Source organism: Diuraphis noxia, unplaced genomic scaffold (genome assembly GCF_037042655.1).
Source record: "Diuraphis noxia isolate RWA-SAM2 unplaced genomic scaffold, SU_Dnox_SAM2 contig0004, whole genome shotgun sequence".
Taxonomy (NCBI): domain Eukaryota; kingdom Metazoa; phylum Arthropoda; class Insecta; order Hemiptera; family Aphididae; genus Diuraphis; species Diuraphis noxia.
Window position 1 is genome coordinate 47,445,682 of NW_028301714.1, and position 25,229 is coordinate 47,470,910.

At 29.5% G+C, this 25,229-nt stretch overlaps 1 protein-coding gene across 1 annotated transcript in view; it reads left to right on the forward strand.

Moving 5' to 3' along the window:
• Positions 1 to 9,835: 9,835 nt before the first annotated feature.
• The window catches only part of GIIIspla2 (Phospholipase A2 group III), a 48,392-nt gene continuing 32,998 nt past the window's right edge, over positions 9,836 to 25,229 (forward strand). Inside the window, exon 1 of the mRNA XM_015512825.2 lies at positions 9,836 to 10,381. Within this exon, the coding sequence (XP_015368311.1) occupies positions 10,194 to 10,381 (188 nt within the window). The 5' untranslated portion in view covers positions 9,836 to 10,193. The remainder of the gene's footprint in view (positions 10,382 to 25,229) is intronic.

Consider the following 25,229-nt stretch of genomic DNA (forward strand, 5'->3'; position numbering starts at 1 on the left):
TAGTGAAAAATAAAATATTTTTATCAACTATATATATAAATCAATGTTTTTTTCCTCTTTATTATTGAACTAATAAAATGAATATAATGTTTTTCTTAAATTGAATTAATGAAAATAAATATGTTAAAATCACTAATATTTTGTAATAAAACTTGTTTGACATTAGAAGATAATGTGTGGGTTACGGTAATAGGTATGTTACATTTGAATCTAATTATCTGTATAAAATCATAGTACACAAAAAACGAATTTAAGTAAAGACAGTCTGTCAGTATTCATTACAAAGTTTATTTTATCATATAGTTTATTTTACTATTACTAATACACTAATACAATAAGTTAAATTCATTTTCATGTAAAAAATTCATTAATTACAAAACAAATTACTTAAATCATTACCTACTGTTACAGTATGGAATACTAATTAGAAACCTTGTTTTAAATTTTCAATCCTTAGCTTTAAAAATTGATTATTTCATAATATTTTCGTTTTTCCGTAAAATTCTGACTTAATGTTTCTTTTTTATGCGTATTTCCAAAAATGTAGCCTCTAATCCTAGTGATGACGGTCATTAAAAAAAATTAAAGGAAATTATAAATAAAATCAGATCACTGAAATATCAACACTTTCATCGCTCCATTCAGAATCTATAATGTAAGAAAAACGCAAATTTGTCACAAACCCGTTTTTGTCAAAATCAATTTCCTTATTTTATTGTAAAATTCAAGAAATAATTTCCGGACTAGAAATTTTCAACAAATATTCATGTTAGTATTTACTGCACACATATAATTTTCAACAAAATATAATGATTCTGTTCTATTGGTATTTTAATTTAATTTAATTTTTCGTTTTGTTTTGTTTTAATTTTTTTTTTTTATGTATTATAAAATGTCCTCATAAGTTATTCATTCATCGATTAAAATATATCGAAAAACTATTGATAGGCATTTGACATTTTTTGAATTTTCTTAGCTTTTCATTTTGATGTAACTAATTAAAAATTCGAATGAGTAGTTCTTGGTTAGTAAATTGTTTGTACTAAGGTCTAAGGATAATAGTCATTAAAAATCGTTTTACAAAAGTATAAGATATACGTACTATTGGAACTAGTATTTATACGATACCGACTTAGATCGTTTTTACAAATAATTTATGTTTTTTATCCATTAAATAATTTATAGTAAAAAAGGGGTTTTCAATTGAAAAACAAAAGTTTGTATCGCCATAGGACACTCTTTAAGTGGTACAAAAATTCTAAGAATTTGATAATGTGGTCTTCGAATATATTTAAAGATTCTAAAAATCAGATTTTGAATAGCTACATTATTAAAGAAAAAAAGAGGCGAACATGCTTTGTGAATCGCCCTGTATATAGTGGACAGTGGTGCCTAATACATGCCCGTGGGTGCATCTATTTCAATATTTAATTTCGACTGAACTGTTGGGTATTTGTTGATGTGTGAATGTAAGAGATTTGAGTATGCCATTGAAGCAAAAGGATAATTAGTGCCTATACGATGCCACCATAGAGTGGTATACATTTAAAAACCGCTGACAGGATGCCGATGAATCAATAATCCGATACAAAAAGGCTCTTAAAAAATGACTTTATTGTAATCAAACAACTAATTGAACTAATTGATTCATCGCCTAATTTTAATTGTTATGGATTTTGTAGGAATTTAATGCATTGTAATTTGTAATGTAATTGCCAATTGGAATGTAGTAACTAGTAAGTATTGGTAGGTACCGTACATATATTTGCACTAAAAATTATCTTTTCGGAATCGCCGCATTATTAAATTTCTATTGTGGTGTATTAGTCATGTCACAGCTATAGCTAGACCTAAAAATTAAAATAATTTTAAATAAAAGCCAAATTATGTATAATATGGTAATGGTATTAGTCATAAATCATAATATATTAATATACAATTGATTTTATAATATTATCCTTAGCGTAGTATTAGCTAATTGAATTCAAATTGCATTTGAAAATAGAAATTGCATTCCGTTGTTTTACATAATATATTATTATTCAATATCAAATTTCTATATTAGAACTATAATTACAAAAGTTGTGATGTTTCTGTAGTATGAATGTAATTTATTTTAATTTTATTGTAATACATTTATGGATTTAAGCAATCAACAAGTATAATAACTAATAAGACTAATAGGTGCTCAATAAATTATTATCTAACATAATGTACGTACGTTTACCCAATCCTGAGCCCATTCTATTCCCTTCATCACATAGATTTTGTTCAAATGCTTTGTTATAAATATTTAAAATATAATTGATTGTACCTATGATAAAAACCGGAATAAATACGAATTTATTTTTAATAGAATTCGCAAAAAAAATTACGGGGGCTATGTTAGAAACGTTTCATATAAGCCCTCCTACAAAAAAGAAATTTTTAAAAAATATTTATTAGATACATACGAAATTTGTACGACTCGAAAATTTTTCGTGACATCCATTCTAACCGAATAACTTAAAAAAAAATATTATTTAGCATTTTCTCATTACATATCCAAAATCTATAAATAACCTTTTGTACATCTTTTTATACTTTATAGATACAAATATGTATTTCATAATAATTTGGATGGCTACTTTTGTGAAATGTTTATAAAATCCTATGTGATCAATTAGACAATAAGAAAAACTTACGGGGAACACTGTTTTATATTTTTGATGATATTCCACCAAACTGAAGATCCGTTAAATTTATATTTAATTTTTTACAAATTCATTTAAATTTCAATATACTTACTTAATTACGGCGCGTGTATTACTTGCTGTATAATGTTTGCGTGAATTAAAAAATAAATAAATACATTTAGTATAAGTATATAGGTACAACTGTTGCAAGTGTAAAGTGTAGGTATAAATACCTACATAATATAATAGTGAATAGATATTTACTACTAGCGACTATAATAACTTATAAGTATACCGATTATAACTTATTACCAATGATTTTATAAAATAATCTTTGTTGTTACGACGTGATAGATTGATGGTGCCTAAACAACTTTTCAAAAAATATATCATGTTACAAACCAACAGACCAGAATTTAACAACGGTTTTGTATTCATAAAAATCTTTTTTTAATGATTACAGCTATATTAACAGTGTCCCTAAAATATTAACGTGATAAATCATAATATGAATATATATTTGTAATTTGTAGACAATAATTTTAATTTAACTGTGACGACTAACCAATAAATCACAATATTATCGTTACCATAGTCGCAAGTAGTAGTAACCAGTAGGTACCTACGTGTACAATATACGATCGTATAACTTTAAGGCTTAAAATATAATTGTAATGTGCGTTTGCTGTACTATGCCAATTTAAAAGTTGCCAACAACTTAAAAGACATTATGTAAAATTTTAAAACATGGCATATAAATATATCATAAAACGCGGCTTTCTCTTTGTTACATATTAAGTCATATTATTATAAAAAATATTATACTGTCATAAATCATATTGACACGCTAAAAGTGCTAAGACAATAATATTATATTCGTGTTTACATCATAGATTTCATTTAAACAGTATATTATTAAGTATTTAGTATGTTTAAATTTAAAAAGGTTTTTAGTATTCAATATTTTTTTTTTTTTATTTAAATTGCATACCTAATCATCAATTTTCAATAGCATTCATCATTAAGTGCATAGATATATAATATATAATATTCCTTATTGAGTTCCTACGCATTACGCATGTATGCGCATTTTACATTCATTAGCTGCAAGATTTATATTTATAACGCCAAATGTCTCAAATAAACTGACCCGTACAATATAATAGACGACTATGACTACGGAAGTTGCATATTAATTATATGTCTTGTTGGCTTGTATTGATGCAATGATGCACATGTGAGCAACTGTATTATAATCCCAAAAAATAAAAATCTGTTTTTAGTTTTAATAATTCGTTTGGATATATTTTACTTGAAATCATGTAGTAATAATTTACCACTCGTCAAAAAACATGTTTCGGACCTTTTGCAAAATCTATACGTATCTCTGCTCAATATTTACACGCATACTATATTATATGTTTTAATGTTAATATGGTCTGCAGGGGAATATGATGTAACTAATATCCATTCATAATCCGATGCGTAACTTTGAACATTTCAAAAGATATGATTGGATATAATTTTATCTGTGGCTTGGTGTGGCCGAGCGTGTTGCGTACGCGTTACTGGCTCACAAATAGGTGACCATTCAGAATTTTAAAACTACTAAGTCCTTGCCACACTTACATTACGTGTTTCAAACCAAACATTCGTTCCTACAAACAGCTAATATGGACATATTAGTTGCCCGGTTTATGATCAATAAAAACAAAACAAATTTAACTTAAATAAATGTTAGATATTTTTGTAGCTTTTCAGCTATTAATATGTTAATTACATATGATCGCTCATTTTGTTTTCGCTATTATGGCCGCCACAGTAATAATTTCACGATATTGGCCGGATACCGATAATTTACAGGATATTATTAGTGCCCCACATAGGTTTTTTTATAATTTAATTTTGAAGCAAGTTGTGAATGATTAACATTTACAAAAATATAAAATTTTAAAATTGCCATAACTATTGTTATGTAACTGAAGCTTAAAAACATCATAAATGGGGCCTTAAATATTTTTCTTGTCTTTAAATGCTATGAAAAATCAACTGTCAAATATTAAAAACAACTGCAGAGCATCTACCTTTTTTTTTCCCTAGTTAGAACCGACAGCAGAGGAGGATCTGTTTGCACAATACTATACTCCTCTGCTGCCATCGTTTATTGATGAAAAACGTTAAAACATTTAATCACAATACTTAACATCGAATATACATATTAAAAAACCTAATGCTACAACATAAATGGTCACATAGATAAATGATGACGATCCCGTTTATCGACCCTATTCTCGGCCCGGTGTGTCGCACGCACCCGCCGGCCTGGCATCCCGTTCTGCCGTTTTGACGGAAGGAGCTCAGACGTTTAGAGCAGCTCTTGCTTTGGCTTCAGCTAGCCTCTCATCTTGCTCTTTGCAGTTTGCAGCTAAGAATGTCTTCGACCATTTCATAAAAGGCTTGCGTGGCGCGTTGAGAGGCAGCAATTATTCGCTCGCTCATGCAAATCGAGACGTCAGTGGGACCACACAGCATGTCCTGTACGCAGTGTACATCACTTGGAGTAATGTTTCGGCTACCTGCGAACTTGTTCACTGCTAGACGCATTGGTTTCCAATGAGCTCAGTAAAAATAGTGTGTTCAACTGCTGCAGAGTACCTAAAATTAATTATTCTGAAGTACGATATTATGGTATATATAACGTGTGCTATATGATATTGTGCTGAGAAAACAAATGCGTTTTCTATAAGAAAGTGTATGGTTTGACTGGTTTTTAGTCTTGAGTATTTTTTTTTTATATTTTAATTTTAAAATGACTTAAGAGTGTCTTTAAATTGTATTATTTTTCACTTTTATAGCTCACTTCAAAATTAAAATAATCAATAAAGGAAATCTCTACCAACAAACAACAGAATGTATGTAATAATCAAAATAAAGGTATCGAAGCTTAATGATCCATAGTGTACCCATCTAAAAATCTTGAAAAGAAATAATCACAGTTATTTTTACAGGCATTTTAAGTTAAAATTTTGACAAAATTACGTATTAAAATTTTAAAACCAAGAATAACGATTTTAGTTCTGTTATTTTGTAGTAATTTAAAAATATTATTTTTGGTACCTGAGACTTTTAGAATACATTATGTAACTGGATAAAGAATAATTTAAAATATATATACATGTACCTACCTAATTCTAAATTTGAATGAGTAATTTTTGATTTTTTAAAATTTCTAAAAAATTATAGAATAATTAATCGAGTATTTTTTATTCTAATAGCTACTTGAAACATTTTTAGAAATTATTTAGGTTGATGGATATTAATAATATTAATATTAATCACTAACATTTTCAAATAGGTAATCATAACCAAATGAACCAAATAAATTCAATATTCAAAATTAAATAGGTCAACTCAAAACCTATTCGTTCAAATTTTGAATCCGACACGTCAGCATTTTCATTAAAAAAATATTTCCAACATAATTCAAAGAACAAAACCCCCTGTTTTTATTTGAAAGCTATAAATTTGAATCTCCATTCCAAAACATCTGTAAGTATAGGTAGTACAAACAATCTCAAATATTTGAAAATATGGTATTCAATATTCCAAAATTCAGATTTTGATAGTCAAATCATTGAAGAAAAAAGAGGATGAGCTTGTTTGACGAATCACCCTATATGTGTAGGTATTTGCCTTCAACAGGCTCTGAAATTAAAAAAATATGTTTTTCTCTTTTCAACGTCAACATATTTCAAAGATTGTCAAATAAAATACTGTGGCGCTAGAACTATTTTAATACTTAAGTGGGCCGACCTGTAGCCAATCGTTTTTAAGGGAGGCAGGGACTAGGGAGGTTATTATTTTACGTTGAAAATATACGCCCCCGAGCCTCTCGCCTACCAACTATATACAAACGTTCGAAATGTGTGGAAACGTTGAACAGGTTATTACAAGTACAAGTTATTCATATTAAAACTAAATGTTAATACCTACATTAATTTGTACTACCAAATGCTATCGCTATATGGTTATAAATAGTAATTATTTTGATTACTGTTTATTTTATACTAAAATTACGTTTAGTTTTAGTAACTGCATGCAAATAACACTATTAGCAGAGTAAAGTAAGGGACCCGTTAACTCATTGTGCAATTTAAAATTAATATTTAAAACAGATTTCTAAAAAACTATAATATCATTAAAAAATCAGTAAAAATCATACTTTACGTATAAATATGTAATAATAATGCAGTGATATATATATAGGTACATTTAACATATTAATTATTAATATTATTGTATATAGTATATTATTGTATCATCCAAGGCCAGAGATACAATAGCTGCTGCAGAAGGGTTAAAACAAATACTTTATTATAGTTACATTTTTGTACATAAAACAAGTACCGTAATAAAAAAAAATTGACAGTAAAAATACGCATATAAATTAAACGAAAAAAAAAATGAAAGGAAAAATAATCGTCTACGGTCTACATAACTAAAAGTGTGAATGTTATTATTGTAACGTGTACCTTCATAAAAAAAATTTTATCGTCTTGACGAAATGATGACGTCCACCGGTGTGATTGCAAACGCCAGACACGCAATTGCATATATATATATATTATAGTATAGGATGACATATACCTACCTAAAGATATATAAATTCCCGAGTGATAAATTACGGAATATACGTACAATTGTATTAGTAATACTTTTGAAAAAAGGGAACTGATGAATAATATGAAATATACTATGTAATCTGTTATTTGTAGCGATCTAAATCTTATTAAAATGTATTGTTTTCATACGTATATTTTATATCCTCACTATTATTTAATGTCAAAAATATTAAGGGCTTAAAATCTAATTAATTATTCGTGCATATGTTACAAGCATACGTCAAAATCAACTAAATAAAAAATGTAGTTTGTGTGTGCCACTTCTAATTTTTTTTTTTTTATTATTAACATAAAGGCTTCAATTACTAGGATTATTAGCCTATAATTACAAAATGATAGTTATACAATATAAAAGTTGACATTGTCTTTATAGATTATCTTATTATTATTATTATACAAAGTAAAATATACTAATATTTACAGTTTTTTATCTATATCTATTTGTTTGAAAAATTTAAAAATGTTGCCGGAGTTATGTTGATTGAGAGATCTAAAAATTTATTTTGATAACTTTTGCCACATAAAACATGATAAAAAGGTATTATGTAATCTGCGATATCTTGATACAAATATACTTCAATTTTCATTGTATTATAAATTGTATTTTGGGCCACTTTAAAATAGTTAATGGTGCATTTTTTAAAAACTTATTTGTACGTTTATAATATGTATTATAAATTATATTCAATTTGATAAATTAACGGTTGGGGACATAAATAGTTTACAAAAAAAAAACAATGTATAGGTAATATTCTATGGGTAATGTGTATAATTATCAAATGAGTAATTTTTAAGTTTATAATAATGTAAATAAATAAAGATAATGAATGTTATAATTCATTAAGTGATTCATGCTATTTATTTACGTTGTATGAACTATATGAGCACATAACTGATGTGAACTCGGTGCATTTATCATGTAAAATCCAAGACTTTAAATGTGCTGTGAACATTTCCTAATATATGCTACCTACTTTGTTTTACCGGCATATTTTGTTTTCAAAAGGTAAAAAAAAATCATGTTAGTATAATCACTTCATATCTACAACGATCAAGTAATAGTTATCTTGATATGGATTAAAGGAACTTGATGGGCTTACTATTTTAGTTTTAAAAACATCGATCTGTCAATGACTTTAACGGATGGGTGAATAATAATAATTTAAATATTAACATTTTGCTTATATTTTATCGTTTTCTGGAACCACATAAATTATAAAAAATTACAAATCCAAAGTATATATTTACAACCATATTAAATTAGTTAATTATTATTAGATTAAATTAAGTACTTATATTTTATAAGGTATAATATTTGAACCAAAAGATATTCCACCAACAAATATTGATAGGTACTAGTTTAGGTTCAAAAGTATTTTTTAATTTCAGTTCCAAGCCCTGTAAACTTTATTTAAATATTATATTGTAATATTATATTATATTAATTTAACGATATAAAATATGAAATATTGCTCTATAATATGTATATACCTATTGGTGTGTACTGTTATAAAGTGTCTTTTGGTAATACAAACTTCTGTTTTTCAAATGAGAACCATCCTTTTCCTACTGTAAATTATTTAGTGGATAATTTTTTTGAAAATTCGAGTAGTTATTAAATTATTATTTAACTTTGAGTACAATGAATATTAATACATAAGTCCACACGATAACTGGTTTTTAAGATATTATGGTATATGGTGGTTTGAAAGTGTTAGTGATTTAGTTAATCTACCGTTAATAATATTTTAAATGATTTAATAACCGAGAAACCACTCGTTGGAATGTTAAATTAGATCTATCAACATTTTCTAAAAACGATCTTATAACAATTAGGTACAGTAAAAAAGTGGAGTTTCATTAAAAAAAAACTGATGTTTGTATCGACACAGGATACTCTGTTAGTAGGGCCACGATTAAAGTGTATTATTAAAGTGTATCTTTAATCGTGAGTTAAGTGGAAAAATAAAATTAAGAATTTGAAAAAAATGGTCATCATCATTGAGTAAATTTTAAAATTCCAAAAGATTCAGTGTTTGTACTGCAAATTTATTATCAAAGAAAAAAAATGGGGGTGGATGTTTGGTCAATCACCTCGTACACGTATGTATATGTGCGAAAAAGTGGTTGTCCCACTGACTACTGCACTTATATTTTTATGCCACTCGACATACATCGGCCGCAGTAGCGAATATAGTAGTCGCTAACTGCAATAGTAACCACTAAGAACGTCACGAACAACAAATTTATAGGTTTACTTACTGTTCAACATAGCGAACTGTATTACCTATCGTACACAGCAATACAGCATAGCATGAACGTAATATAACTCGCACGCATATTATAATATAGAAGCGGCGCGTGGTAGTAGGCGTGTCTTCCGGGACTTCTTGTGTACGCCGCCACCGACGACGACCAAAAGAGTGACATCAGGAGTGGCGGTTTCTGTTCGCGCGGCATCACCGGCACCGCCGTTAGTTAGCCGGTCGACGCACGAATCATTCGCTATACGCACGTGTGTCCGAGCGCACAATCGCCGCGCACGTTTTACCGGCGAGATTGTCGTCGCAATCATTTTTTTCTTCACATTTACAACTCGTACACGAAACCGTGTCTAACACTACGACTCGGTCGTCTCTATCTCTGTCTGCCACTCTATTTCTTTATCCAAATCGAAACTGACATTTAATTCATTGTTTTCGTCGCTATCGCAGGGCGCTTCCGGATTTCGTCGCAGTGGTCACTTTTTTCGGTTCCGCGAGAGGATTCGTTCGTGCCACCGTCGGCCGGCCGTTTCGGAGCCGCAGTGTCCGCGTTCGCCGCATAACCGGATGGCATGAGCCGCAGACCCGTCGCAGTCGCAGTCGCCGTCGTGGTCGCCATCGCGGCGGCCGTGTCGTCGATGTCTGTCGCCTTCGCGGACACCGTTTCCGCAGATGTACTACCGGACGGCGAAGTCGAGATACGCGTGAGCGCCGGCAACGTGACAGCCAAACGGACGTCGTTCACTTCACCAGATACCGGGTAACGAATGCGCAATATTATATTATTTAAATCAGTATCAGTTATTATATAGTTGGCATCTTCACACTTATTGCGCCTATTACGAATAAGGGGATTTTCGAGCCTAACTTGCTACACTGTTATCGCATTTAGTTTATTATTATGTATCAAATTACAAGTATCAGTTTTATGGCATTACAATTTTGAAAAATTACAATGTAGGTATCTTCCATTGTACCTATATATAGGTACTTACGAAATTCATACTATTTTATAATAGCGTATTATAGCGTTTAAATTGTATACCTACGACGAAATAATGCATACCCATATGAAATTAAAAATAAAGATTACAAATCTCAAAAATAAGGGAACACCGTAAGACCACCATAATTATTCCATACTTATTTTTGTGTTTATGAAAATTGTGTTTTGTACTTTTTAATCTGAAATTCTTCTACAGTTTTGCTTAGAAATTATTTTATTATTTTATATTTTTTTAAAGACATTTTTAATATTAAGTCAAACATAAAGACAATTTTTAATTGTTCCTCTCTTTTAATTAGGTTAGTAGGTAAGCACCTATATATATATTACATACACTAGACACCGCCGTGGCCCTAAATTATAATGGTGTATTCAATATAGTTATCTATTGTAAATTATGATTAGATACCTATGTATTTTATTATTTGTTTAAAATTATTTTGTATTTTTCTTTTTTTCCAAGTCTTTTTTTTATAAAATACTTTTTGTTTTAATACCATTTCGTTGACTTAGAAGTAGGAGTGTAGGAAGAGTAATTCAAAGAAAAATATCAATCGTGTAAATGCGAAACATAACCATCATTATTTTATTTATAAGCATATTGCAATTCTACATTCAGCACGTCAATCGGCACAACTAACTGCTAAAATGGTCATGCGATGAAAAAAAGTTTCTTAGCAAATTCCCAAACCAGTTTTATAAATATGCCCTCAAAGTACACATTATTATGCCTTTTGGTATTAATCAATTTAAAAAAAAATATATATACATATTTAATCTGCAGTCTGTTATAAATTTAAGACATTATTTATTTTAGGAAATTGTTAGTTGGCGTATATATGTATTTATTTTAGGGCATGAATTAACCTTTTTTGCTTAGTATAAAAACTTTAAGTAATATTCGTTATTACAGCATGGAATACTTATTTTTGTCTTAATATTACACATTTATTCATTTTTTTTTCATCGTTAATTATTTTCTTTATTTTTCAAATGTTTGCTTTTTTATATGAAGTAGGTATAAATTGTATGCTTCACTCTTATCAATCTAAAAGTTAACTTTCTTTTCACAATTTATGAAATTAAGCAATGTTATTTCTATAAAAAAATCTTTAAAAAAACATTTAGGTATAAATATTATTATTTATAATTTAAATTGATGTTTTCTTATACTATGCACAATAATTTTAAAATACTATAGATACCAACAATTTAATACTAATTGAAAAAAATTAAGATATATCAAAAGATAATCTAAATATGGAATACCTGTTCTAAGTTGTGCGATTATGGTATATATTTTTTTATTTATTACTTATATAAAATAAAACTTCAGAAACTGTAGCCATTGGTCTGGCAGTAAGGGCTTGGGGTAATACCGCGTAGTTCAATTGATTTTGAAACTGCTGTTTAGACAGTAACGTAAAAACCCGTGGTGTTAAAACCATTCGAATCTTAAGGCGAAAAAACCGCAGTGTATATTCAGGCTCAAACTTAATTTTATACCATTTGTTATAAATCTGCAAATTTTATATCTGATAGATAGGTAATATATTACAATCCCTAAACTAAGGTTTTATTAAATTGTGGTGTTTTGATACAATTAAACCCAAATTATTATTGACTATAGTATAATATTTTTTTTTAAATATAAAACGGTAAATATAAAATAAATATTTTTTTTTGAAACTCGGTATTTTATATATTTTGCACATGATATGTATTTTAATTTTTAAAATATATTTAACGTTAATAAGAATACGTATTGTTTTATGATTGAGTGTACCATAATATATACATGCCCCTTAAAACTATAGGTATCTGTTATACATAATATACATCTAGTTTAGCAGTAGCGTGTATTTCATATTTTTTTTTCTGAATGCTCAACACAGCCAGTAAAATTAATTTTTAAATCTAATGTGAGCATGTATAATAAATAATAATATACCTAGTTTGGCGTAAAAAGCACTATTTCTGGATGTACCGTTAAAAAGCTATTGTAAAAAAAATACCACGGCGCGCGGCGTATCGCACGTAGATGTATTATATAAGTTTATTTTGTATAAGTATATTATATCTAATTATTTTTATTTGTGTTTTGAAAACTCTCGCTCATTCATCAATGACACACTAAGCAGTGTCTGGACGTTGTGGTTTTTTTTAATCTAATATATTACCTATGTACTGTTTTATTTCCATCTTCCAACCGGTTAATGTATACAGTACCTACACATGGACCGGTTTTTATTGAACTTCAATTTTCGAGCATATATATTATTTTCGTTTCAAAATTTGAAACAAGTACCTAAGCGTTAACGTGTATGTTATACAATATGCGCGCATCGTTTGTTTTTACTGTTCATGCGATGAATTTCGCTGAAAAATCAAACCCTGCAATCAGGTGCCAGCGCAGATATAAGTATAATATACTCAAGCTCCAAGATAAAAATATAGACGAAGGCCGACGAAAAACAATTCACGCTAAAAAGTTCGTGGCCGTTACATCACGCGTGCGGTTATATGTTATTATACCTTACATCTACTACCGCGCGTCGATTTATCGTGAGCGTGAAATTCTTTTCGTTACGATTTATAAATACGCTGAACAATATATATTTATATATTATATTGACTCTATACAACGTTCGGACGTCATGTGCGTACACACCACACATAATACATATTATATATAGCAGATGTACTATCGAGTAGGGAGAGAGAGCTGCATTTAGCGCCGGTCAGTCTGTTGTTTAACATGACACACATATAAGCGTATTGTGTATCGTTATACATATTATATTTATACCATGAATAGCGTTTGAGCGATGTGGGCGTATTGTATGTTGTATATTATGTATATGTAAAGTTATGTGATACACGTATGTATAGGAGGGTCGTGGTTTTTGGTCGAGAAGTCAGTTATACTGTTGAAAACCCTGTGTTAAAGTCTTGAGGCGTTCAAGAATATCGTTGTATTCACTGTATACACTGTGTAATCGTTGCAGGTGCGAGAAACTAAAGTCTATAAACTATATTATAATAATACGTACGGCGCTGCGAAATGTCAAATAAAAACATGCGCGGTACATCTGTACGATAATGTATGAGAGATATAGGTATTATAATATGAGTCTTCTCCGCGTGTGGGCACCCTGACGAGTCAGACCTTTCCATTACGTTTGCAGGGGATGTATGATATATATTATCTGTTTTGGAAAACATGTTAGATCGTAATAATAATATGTATACGTGACACGGCGACAACGGTTACAATATCAAATGCGCGATAAACATCTCCCGCGACGGTCGGATGACGAGGCGAAAAACATACAGACATTGTGTAGACAATGAAATCAAACCACAAAGAATCGATTTGGGAAAAAATACATAGGTACACGACATATTATTACGCAGGTACCGCTGCCTTGCTGTACACATATACCGTATTAAACGAATCGCTATGCGGACCCTTTTAGACGAAAATAAAAAAACCCGAAATGTGGTTTTCTTCACTTGTTTATTCGAATGTTTACCTTGACGTTTTCGGACTATATTGAAAGGGGGATGCCGACACTGAAGACTGAAGACGCCACCGCTAAACAGGGCTTCGACGAAGTGATTTATACTGCAGCGTGGCTGAGACATTCTTTGTCGTTGATCCGCGTTCATTATATTATTATATTGTATTTTTTTTCAAACATGTATAGGTAGGTATGTATACATATTATGCGTGAGTATTGTATCTATACGCTTGCGGATCCGTACGAGGTCCGTCGCGTATGCATACATTGATACATACTATACGCTTCGCGTATTAATTACATTTTTTTATTATTTTAAACAACACGGCTGTATATTATATATAGTTACGTCATATGAAATTTTATAACAAACGGGCAGGTATTGGTGTTGCTGCTATACAAGCACACGGTGGGGAAACAATAGCCGGACACGATCGGACTTACCCCGGGTGGTCATTATAAACTCGTAACTGTTTACATCATTAACTGTATATCTAAAGGTGTGAAGTGCTGTCATCGGAAGATACATATCTAATGTTTAGACGAACGACATCAAAGACTAATTATTCGGCCTATAGGTCGAATATTCATATAGATATAGTTATATAAGTGTACGAGATCGAGTTCTCTTGGACCTATATAGTAGGAGTGGGATGATGATGGACCGATTAAAGTGTTATATTTTATATGTCTTGTATTTTACATAGTTACGTACACATGTACGCGCGCGTGCACATTTGGACGTGTATGTTTTGTTATATATAAGTATAACGTATATGTGTTAATAATAATGTGTAGCGTATGCGTGTCAGTAGCGGATCTAGAGATCAAAACGATTTCAATCAAGCTTATAATATGTAAGAGGGAAAGGATGATGAATTTTTTATTATAAATATATTATTTGTTTTATGTTTAGTTATAGTTGGCTTTTTTTATCTTAGAACACACAAATAGTGTAGGCTTTAGTTCAGTTATATTTTTGTTATTTTATTAAAAAGTCACAAATCGACTGGTTTTTTTGTATTTGCAACCATTGTACCAATACTTTTCAAGTGTCATCGTGTCAACTGAAAAGATATGTTAAAATAATAGGTACAACACGAGTTACACGACTACATATGACATGTCATTGTAAAATTAATTCAAATCTAAAATGTATTTTGTAAATAACCACATCATTATATACTATATACAGACATGTAAGGCCGGTCTATAATCTTTCCGAAATTAAAAGTTACCAAAACGCTTAATTAATTCCGGTAAAAAAATCCAGTGAACATGATGGTGTTTGGTTGTTTGTCTACTGCTGTGCCTACAGCTACATACGTGAAGTCGAGAAAACAATAATTATTAATTATATATGTTATAAGCTGTTTGTTAGACGCTGGTTCGCCTTCTTGGATAGATTTTATTCCAAATTCGACTTTTAAAAACTTTGTTTATAAATATATCATATTCGATATACTATTTAATGTACCCATATCGAAACGACACATCATAACAGCTTGCCATAACCGCATTTTCACGCCCACAAACCCACAAATCATCACATTTCAATATGCACTTTATTGATTATCAATAAACAAAAGTGGTCGAATTGCAGAACCAGAATCTTTAGAATAAAGTATCTATTTTTCCGCCTAATTTCAACGTATACCTTATATAAACATTTAAAATTTTAAAATATAGTTATTTTTCCTAAATTATAAAGATCAACTACCTAAAATTATTACTTCAAAACGTATTTTTTCGTTTTTGTACATTATAATAAATTGTTAGTATTATATATTTTTATTTGTTTATTTATCATTTAATTTGACGTTTTAAAACTCAATGGTTAACATAATATGGCTATATAAACTGAAAACTGTACACAAATCGTGAATTTTTTGTACCTATGAAAAGTGATTTTTTGCATTTGTCAAAAAAAAATACTAAATCACTAGATTTATACGTAATTTAAGAATAAATATGAACTGTTAAAATTGCTGTAATAGTACCATTGATAACATAATTTAAACATTTTAAATTAAATATTAATCAGATTTGTAAGTAATATTATTTATTAATATATAGAATTATAAGAGTATACATGGCCATTTTCTATTTTGTATACCAAATTATCTATTGCAAAATATTATATATTAATATTATAATACGCACCTACCAACCTATTAGACAAATATTGGATTTATTAAACGGTTATCTACATTAAATATTTTACATTGTTCCGGGTGCTCTAAGCATGTACATGGAATATGTTTGTATCCGGAAGTAATATATGTACTGAGGGTATACCGCATTGAAAAAGACAATTCACTTATTAAGGTTAGGGCGGATAGGGTAGCACAAGGTCACTTGAAGTTGAAAACCTCTTAAATGTTTTTCACTTCATTTTAGAGTGGTATCAAATTTAAAAATTTTCTATCATATATTCATTATAATAAAATACAATATACATCATATTTTTTACACAAAAGTCACTATTGTACCATGCAGCTAGCAGCTACTCCATTGACCGCATACATGCGATACACTTGCATGCAGTGATTAGAAATTAAAAACTATTACAAGTCAAATTATTTTAGAAAATAATATATTTTATTTATCAACCTAATATTAAAAAAAAATATAGATTGAGGCAAACAATATTAGATAAATTAATAAATTATTGATCGAAATTAACTATATTGTTTAAGTATTTATGTTAATATATCAGATTAACTTAACGCAGATGATATAGTCATATTTTAAGTAATCTATAGTAATCTAAGCAGTGTAATAGTGTATAATGTAGTCTTAGAGATAAATTTATTAACAGATTAATTTAAATCAATTTGTTCTTGGATTTCAATTTTGTTGAAAATAATAATTGTATATATTGATACCTATATGTAATAAGTGTCTAGTGTCTACTTAAAAGGGAAGTGTTTCAACGGTAACGCGGCAGGAGCCGGTAATGCGAGTATCATGATAATGTTAATTAATGGCACATTCAGGTTCCCTAGTTACCTACCCAGTTATAATACGAAACAAATTTTTTTTTCGTGTTTACCTATAAATAATTACATAAGAAATTTAATAGCATAATAAAATCTAAGCTCTACAAACCATCAAGACATCAAGGATAACGATGTATTATACCCACATATTATTATACATTTTTTTTTTTTTTTTGTTTGTATACAACTTGACCCAAATTGTTTTTGGCATAGCATTAACGCTGTATTCTACATTATGCACACACATGTGTGTGCAAACTATGTTAGCTGTTCGTTTTTTGTTGATTCAGAAAAAAAATTGTTCATAATATATAGACTGAAAAAAATGTCCAACAGAACTCCGCGATTCTCTGAATTCATGAGAACATACGTCATTAAAATTCTACCGATTTGCGTGTTCGTTCGTTCATAACATATACAAGTGTATAATATATTGTGTTCAATAGGTTCATCACGATGCACAAATTTTTTCTATAATATTATATTGTACATTGTTCTTCGTACTGTAGGCCACATATAATATATTAATATGTAACATTATACAGGCATTTTATAGGTACAATAGCCGAGGTAGAGTTTACATATTATATTATGTACAATACAAACGTTGTCCAATTTCATATTTAGTTAATAACAAATTAGATAATATGCGAATAATAAACAATATTATAAAGTACTAGATGATATTTTTTTAATTCTCGTTACCAACCTACTCGTTTTTAAAACAATTTTTTTTTTAATTTGAAGAAGGACTTTTATTTATAAATCCGTTTAACTGCTCTACAAACACCTTGCCACAATTACAAATTGTTATCGTTCCGATTATTTTTGGATTATAATATTCATAATTTTATGAGAGTCGATTATTTAAAATGACATCATCAATATTGAATCAAAACAATTACCTATAGAAAAATAAATATTAAATCAATATATCATATCTTTATTATATCATTAAAATATATCTCACAATACAATAGATTTTAAGCCTTTATATAAGAAATTTGTTTGAAAACTGACATAGGTATAGTCTTAAATAACACATAGGTAACTCTATAGACTATAGTCTATATACTTATAATTCTAAATCAAACAGGATTTATATCCTCGACTTATACTCACAGTTGCTGCACTGATACTCTATAATTATGTTCAATGATAAAAAAGTAAAACGATTATTCTCTATGTTGCTGCAGGTCAAGTGGTGAAATGTATTTTTTTTTTTTTGAATATATAAAATAAAATACCATGATGATATTAATAAATAACTACTGGTTAAAATATTTATGCAAATATGGAAACAGCTACAGGTATACCCGTGTACTCGTTTAACTATACAATCCACATAGTATGTATGAATATAGCTAAGCATTATAGTGTAATATATTAATATTTATATATAGTGTAATAGTCGAGTATAATAATAAACCGACAAAAACTAATGCGTTGTCGAGTAGGTATATACTGGAAAGTATTAAAAAAACACCACGAACAATTTGCATAACTCTGCAGTTATTGAAATCTATACATGTGGTATGTATATTAATAATATTTATATGTGTAACAATGCTGCTGCACGATGCACACGCTGTACTGTTAAATTATATAGGTATAGTATAATATTTTATTATAACGCACGCTCAGACGGTAACAGCTCACTATGTGGCTTTGAACTCGCGTTTGTCATTTCATTTATTATAAATAAATAATGAAATGTATTAAAGCAAAAACAAATTTTAAAAAGTTCGGAGAAAAAAATTACGTGAAAAATGTTTACGCTCATCACAACTCACTGCAGCTATATGCCATATATATATCGATATCTCTTCGTTGGCGTTTCTACAGCTCGAAATCATTCTGGTTATGGGCTTTGGATTAAAATCGTCGGTGGTGGCGGTGTCATCAACTGGTGGGCGAGCGGTGGGAAGGAGCTTTGGAGCTTTAAATAATACATCAGCGAGCCAGCACGCGGGCCAGCAGCTCGCGCCGTCGCACCGACGTGTGTAAATCGTAGCAGATGTCAAACTGGTATACAAGGAACTCGCATTATAATATTATTCGCGCCCAAAACGCCGTGGCATACGTAATCGAGAAACGTGCGATTCTGCGTCTGTCGGTTCTCACAGTTTATTAAAAGCACATTTTTAATCGGTTTATATATTATTATTGCCGGATCGACGCCGTCAGTCATCACTTGATCGCAGGCTACCGTTACAACGACGATGATAAGCTTCATAACTTATTCACTTATATTATATTATTTCCGTCGACCCGTCCTTATACATATATGTATACACTTATATAACATCATGCAGTTTTATATCTTCGCCGAACTCTGCAGCTGCATCATCCGTGCTTTAAATCGCTTTTATACAAAAGTGTATCTATATAGGCGTAAATTATTCGTTTTAATTCATACGTCTCACACAACCCTTAAAGAATTTTATATATCTTTATATTTTATTCATCTCACAGTTGATATAAATGATATTGAATGGAAATCCTAAAGAAAAATATCGAAGACTCGAAAACTCTTTGAAGATAAGAATACCTATATAACGAGAAATCGGAATGAAATTATACCTTACAATCTTCAATTGTTTATGTATGGATACTTAAATATTTTAATACATTTTCGAGTAAATTATAAAATTTAAACACTATATTACGGTATATTTTATTCTCTGTACCTACTACTGTAGTATTGTCAACAACTGTGGTAAATAATATTTTTGATCTTAAGTTAATACAACCAAACAAAGAGTAAACAACACATGCACCATAGTGTAAACAACATAAATATAGGTAAGTATATATTATATAAGTATTATCATTACGTACCTATACATATATGTGTAGTGTGTGTGTGTAGTTGTACTTTGTAGGTATGCGTATGTATTCGAATATAATAATATAAATAGCTATATATACTTACAATTAAAATTGAAAAAATTTCAATAGGTATATGCATATAATGTCGAATAATAAGACGTACGCGCCTTATATTTATAGGCAGTTAAAACGATGTAGACATAAATACAAACTTAATTTGATCCGCTGCAGGTTTGAATACTTGGGCAAAATGTCAACATCAATTCTTTGTCACCAATCGCTATTATATAAATGCGATTTTAAAGTCGACCTTTATATACCACATTATGCATTCTCTCTATATCTATATTCATACATCCAGTACTCTGATAATAAAAAAAAAAACTATGTATGCTTAAGAGTATTAAAACGTTGTATATTTTCTGATTTGGCCAGGCTGGTAATGGATATGAATATATAGGGAACCAAGAGGTTCAGATTACTGGCTAGATCACTGACTTAAGATTAACGATTTTTGTCCCGAAAATTGTTACCGAAAACCAATGTGAAAATACTAAGGTAAGCTAGTTGAAGAAAAAGTTGATTAAGTTCTATATATATGAATAATAGCGCAGGATAATAGATAATCCGAATGGTCAAAACTCAAAAACTGATAAGTGATAACTAACTCATTACTCAACTGTGAACCGTTAAACAACATGATTTGAGCTTCTAAGGAAAATTTGAGTACAAGTTTATAACACTAAACTTTTGATAATTTACATCGTATATTCGTATAATATGATCTAAACACAAAATTGTATGAGAACAAGTACCTAATGGATAAAGCATGCATATTGTGGTTAAATCGGAACACGTGACTGAAGCATGTGACTGTGACTTCAAATCACAAATGCCCATATAGCCACAACTCAAATCAGTGTCCACTGGCCACTTCGTACATTCAAAGGCAACATTAAAGATATCCCTATTTGACGAAAAAAGAATTGGTATTGTGATGGATGAAGAACTTGGATTTGCATTATAATATGAACTATATAACAACCAACATATAACCAATTTAAATTATGACTGTCTCATTAATATTATAACTACGTTATTTAAATCAATTTTTATTTATTTTATTTAATTATCTATATTTATCTGTGTTCATTTATTGTATAACATTTATTATTTATAATTAATTGTTGCTCTGTGCTCAAATTAACATATGAAATGTATTATTACAAATTTAGAAACGATATATACACTACACACTTGTCACCTAACTATGTGTTTAAGACAGCTAAATGTCAATTTACTATTAACACGAAACGATTTAATAATCTTAAAAAACTAAATTGAGTTATTAATTCCTTATTTCCGTTGTAATTATTACATTATTAATTAAAATAACTTCTATAGGTAACAAACTATTACGTGTACACATTTATGTAATTCTTTTCATTATACTATACTAAAATAACCATGAGTCACGATCATACAATTCATCTTGTTCATGATTTCGATATACTGACTATATTACGCCAAAGACTTGAAATAGTCTGCGTTCCTGAACAGTTTTATCGATGAGTACTGACTACTGAGTATTAGACGTATATCTTATGCTTTAAACTGGCTACCATAGCGTTAAAATTAAAAATAATAAATGGTGATTTAAACTTTAAGAGAACGTTATACCCGCATGTGTTGTCTCTGTCTTACAAGTGCGTAACTTACCAAACTTAAAGCTCAGCAGATCACGTTTAGCTCCGTGAGTTTAAAATTTAGAGTGAATTGACCTTGTGTAAAAATTAAAGGTAACATTATTATCGATGGCTTCTAATAGGCTTTTTATTTTATCTTAATGTTAACGGGAATTATGAGTATTTTAGTTTTAAAGCGAGTTATGAGTATTTTAAAATTGTAAATTGTTTGTATAACATAAAATACTCATAACTCGCGTTAACATTAAGATATTATAAAAACCCTACGAGAAGCCCTCGATAATAATTTTACCTTTAATTTTTATGAGAGGTTAATTCACTCTAAATTTTAAGCTCACGGAGCTAAACGTGATCTGCTGAGCTTAAAATTTTCTATGTTACGAACTTGTAAGACGGAGAACACGTTCTGGTATAACGTCCTTAACTATTTGATATCGAGTAATAATTAGCACAATCTGGTTTTATATTTGTATGAAAAACAAATTTAGTAAAATATAATATAGATATTAGGTGTTAGGTGTACTGTCTACTATGATGTTCTGGTGTAGCCTTTACGCTTGGTAGGTATATACTATATATATATATATATGTATATTATATTAATTGTCTATACACTAGTATTTAGGGCCTAGGAGTACAAAGAGAAATCGTTTATAAAGTTTCTACTCTACAGATCATAATCATACAATAGAATTGTATAAAAAATTACAAGCGAATGAGTCGAACGACGTTATAGCAACTTGCAAGAAGTTATAACATAGAATACTCTTCCGGAGGGAATATAATATAGGTTATTTCCGGTTTAATAATAAATACCTGTCCGGTTGACATACCTCTGGAATGTTTGTGATCGTAATTGTATAGTTCTATAATTTTGTATACCTTTTATTTTTTTACGACATTATAAAAATGTATCTACATTAGAATTATAAAAGTTAATCTAAATTCAATACACGCCATAAATGCATTGCAAAAACATGAAATAACTATCTCATTAGTATGAACATTTTATTGGTCGCGATCACAATATAGAGTCCCTGGTCCAAAAAAAATTATAGAGGTTCTTGATATACATTTAAAGAATCGTTAGGTACTAAAAGGGTGTGGGTTAGGCACCTTGTTATAAATAATTAGCCTTCCGAATATTATTCAACAACAATTTCATTCGAGGATTGTTACCATTGTTTTCTTCGCTTCCGATTGGTTTTTCAAAAAGATTTATTGATGTTTTGGTTTAATCATAAATCTTAAAGGTATGCAATTTAGGTTGAGGTTATGGTTAATACTAGTTTTAACCAGTCATAATTAATATTCTTTAAATTAAAATTGTAAGTTACCGTATATTATTGTAGTTACCGTAAATACCGTACTTTGTGTATGTCGACTGTCGAGTATGTGCGTCTTTTAGTTACAGAATTTTGATTACGGCAAGCCATATTTTTTTAATAACTTATACAATACAATAATTTAAATTCTATAGGTATTTACAGTAATTTATTATTATTATAGTAGTAGGCCAGGCATTGTTTAATGTTTTTAATAATAAATTGTAAACGCAATCACAAACGTTATCGTCGTCAGTCATCAGTGCAGATAGCAATACCGCAAAACGCATTATTATTATTATGGTAGAAAGGTAATAACTAATAAGTGACTAATATTATGTAAAATTACAAAAACCATAGTTTATAATATCACATCATAATATTTTAATAACGGGACATATGTATATCAGTCAATGCAAATACGCATATACAGATGGCCGGTACTACGCTTTAGCATTCCTAACCTTCCTTTCGTGGTCTTTAACTTGTGTTCTACGACCTACAATAACCATGATGGGGAAAATAAGACCATCTATTTATAAAGTAATTTCAACATCTTTTTTCCTTTAAGTATATTATTTATCAATGATTTGGTATGAATATTTCTAACTAGTACTCGGTAACCAGTAGGTATCAGTTATAGTCTATATTATCAATTACATATGTACATCACTTCTTAATTCGTTAAAAAATAGCCTGTATAGACTAGATTTTATATTATAGGCAAAACTTACATACAAAATAAATACATTTAATATGATATATGTAAATACTAAATAGCACAATAATTTCTTTAAAAAATATGTAGGTATACTTTTTATTTTTTTTTTTTAAAAAGCAAATTAGATAAGAGTAATAAAAAAACATGAGTAATATGACGGAAGAAGCCACCCAATGATGACACTACCTATTTTGTTAAGTTTAGTAGGGGGAATTTGATCTAGGAATCAAGCATTTAGCAGGTCACGACACCAATTACGTTTGAGACGTCTGAAGGGGTTGCCCGGAATCGAAAATGTAGGTATACTAAATAATAAATAATGATGTTGAAAACGTCGCACAAATAATATAATATTTCTCAGATAAATTTACTTATAAATCAAAATATCGAAAAAACTTGAGAGAACTCCAAAAATTAGGTTCGAGTTTTGGTTTGCTCTTTTAAACATATGAAAATCGGTTTAGGTTTAAACGAAGGTTATATCTGACTAAAATATTTTAACTCGGTCTTATAACTGGTTATTTTCGGCCCAGTTACGATCCCGGGTATTATTTTCTATTTTCATAACTCAATATATTTATATTATATATATTATAGGTTGTTAATAGTGATTTTTAATCTTTATCATTTGTTTAAAATTTAAAGATTACAAGTTAATAACATTTATAAGACCTCAGCGGATCTACATACGCCGGCCATGTGTGCCTCTATATAAGCTAAGGAATATTTGCTGAGCTACCAACAACCGTATTTTCCTCACATTGATTGACTGACGACGGATATTATTGCAGTAACCGGCTAGCCAGTATACCATAATAATGTATAATAGCAATGGCTTACTTTATTCGTGACCGGGTAACCACAATATTTACCGTTGGCAAGTCATATTATAAATGAAAACTATTTTAGTTTTGGTAAGTTTATCTTTTTGCTCTATGTGGGGTCCAATTTTTAATGTTTTCTTTAATAGTAACCAAAGTCGAAGATATTTGAACAACCTGAGACTTGAATGGAGCAATTTGATAGGACTCACCATCACTTGGTGGTAGACGGTAGGTAAAGGAAAAATTGTATTGGTGACCATGGTATGATTGATCTTTTGATTTGGTTTAGTTAGGTAATATGATAGTTTTTATCGTTAAGCTTTTTACAAATATTAATGGCTACTCACGGTAACATAGACGCATCGTTTGAAATACTTATTTGGTTTTTATACAGGAACTCCGTGAGCCTAACTTTGAAGCAGCGACACGCGTGGCTGAACAAAAAACAGTGTATACAATTTACTGCATAATATGTAATTCCGGAAATTGTGACAACAACATTATTGTTTGCATAATTTGTATTGACTAAAGCAACGCGTGATATCGAGTTGAGAGCACGATATTTCGTTTATGGTATAAAAATTTGGGGTTGGTAAATTGAGTCCCAATAATGACCCTAACTCAGTAAATTAAGTCCCGGCGAAAAATAGGTCATAGGTAAGTTGAGT